The sequence below is a fragment of the Pygoscelis adeliae genome, unplaced genomic scaffold (assembly GCF_000699105.1).
Source record: "Pygoscelis adeliae isolate BGI_AS28 unplaced genomic scaffold, ASM69910v1 Scaffold15, whole genome shotgun sequence".
Lineage (NCBI taxonomy): Eukaryota > Metazoa > Chordata > Aves > Sphenisciformes > Spheniscidae > Pygoscelis > Pygoscelis adeliae.
Genome location: NW_008824988.1, coordinates 800,576 through 801,553, shown reverse-complemented (window position 1 = coordinate 801,553; position 978 = coordinate 800,576). Strand labels below are relative to the sequence as shown.

General features: G+C 58.1%; 1 protein-coding gene across 1 annotated transcript in view; it reads right to left on the bottom strand.

The window, feature by feature from the left end:
- Positions 1 to 685: 685 nt before the first annotated feature.
- Positions 686 to 978, bottom strand: part of FERD3L (Fer3-like bHLH transcription factor) — a 629-nt gene continuing 336 nt past the window's right edge. The window contains exon 2 of the mRNA XM_009326117.1: positions 686 to 969. Coding sequence (XP_009324392.1) covers positions 686 to 969 — 284 coding nt within the window. The remainder of the gene's footprint in view (positions 970 to 978) is intronic.

Genomic DNA, 978 nt, shown 5'->3' with positions numbered 1-978 from the left:
CCTCCTCCGCCAGCTCCTGCTCGGTGCGAGCGACGGCGCTGGCCGCCCACACGCAAGGATGGAACTGGTCCCTGGAAGAAAATCGTGACAACAAGCGGCTGTGTCCAGATGTTCCGCTTTACCGGCCCTTTGACACACGGCGTGGACTTGGCAGTCTGGATTTCGAAGAAAAGGGAGTTGTTTATTTTTTAAAAAAGCAGAAAGCACCAGGTTAAAATGCACACGCCGAGATTTTCCTAGTCCCTGGCAGGCAGCTGGGCAGGCAACTGAATCCGCTGGAAACCCACTCCGCAAACTAGACCGGCTCTGCTGCCCCGGCCGAGCCTTTCTCCAAGGAAACAAATTGCAAAATTTTAAAGCAAGAAGGCGACGCGACAACAACCAAAAGTCCCCACACCTTCCTTTTTTTCCTCCTTCCCTTTACAACAATTATATATATTAGCAAATCTACACATACTGAACTTCTCCGTCCCTCCTCTCCCCCGCTTTCCCCCGCCCGCAACGCACCGCTTCCCCAAACACTCCTCGTTTTGCATCCTACACCTACATGGTGCTGGCTGCGGTGTGAGATGCCAAGGCAGGAGCACGGCTCTGCCTCCCGAGGAGGGAGGCGCCCGGGGCCACCTGCTCGGTGCCGTGGGTGGTGCCCGGCCCCCAGCCCCGTCCCGCCGGGCCCCGGCCCTCCCTAGCTCGCCTCCTGCCTGCTGCAGCCATCCAGGAGCTCAGTCATGAAGGAGATGTACACTATGGCCAGGCGCAATGTCTCTATCCGGGAGAGCCTCTTCTCGTAGGCGAAGGTGGGCACCTTCTTCCTCAGCTGATCAAACGCCTCGTTCAGGTTGAACATCCTCTTCCTCTCCCGTATGTTGGCAGCCTGGCGCTGGGCGTAGGTGATAACCCGCTTTCTCCTGGGTCTGTCCAGGAGGGAAGCGCTCCGCATCCTCTCCTCTTCCTCCTCCTCCTCCTCGTCTTCGGGAT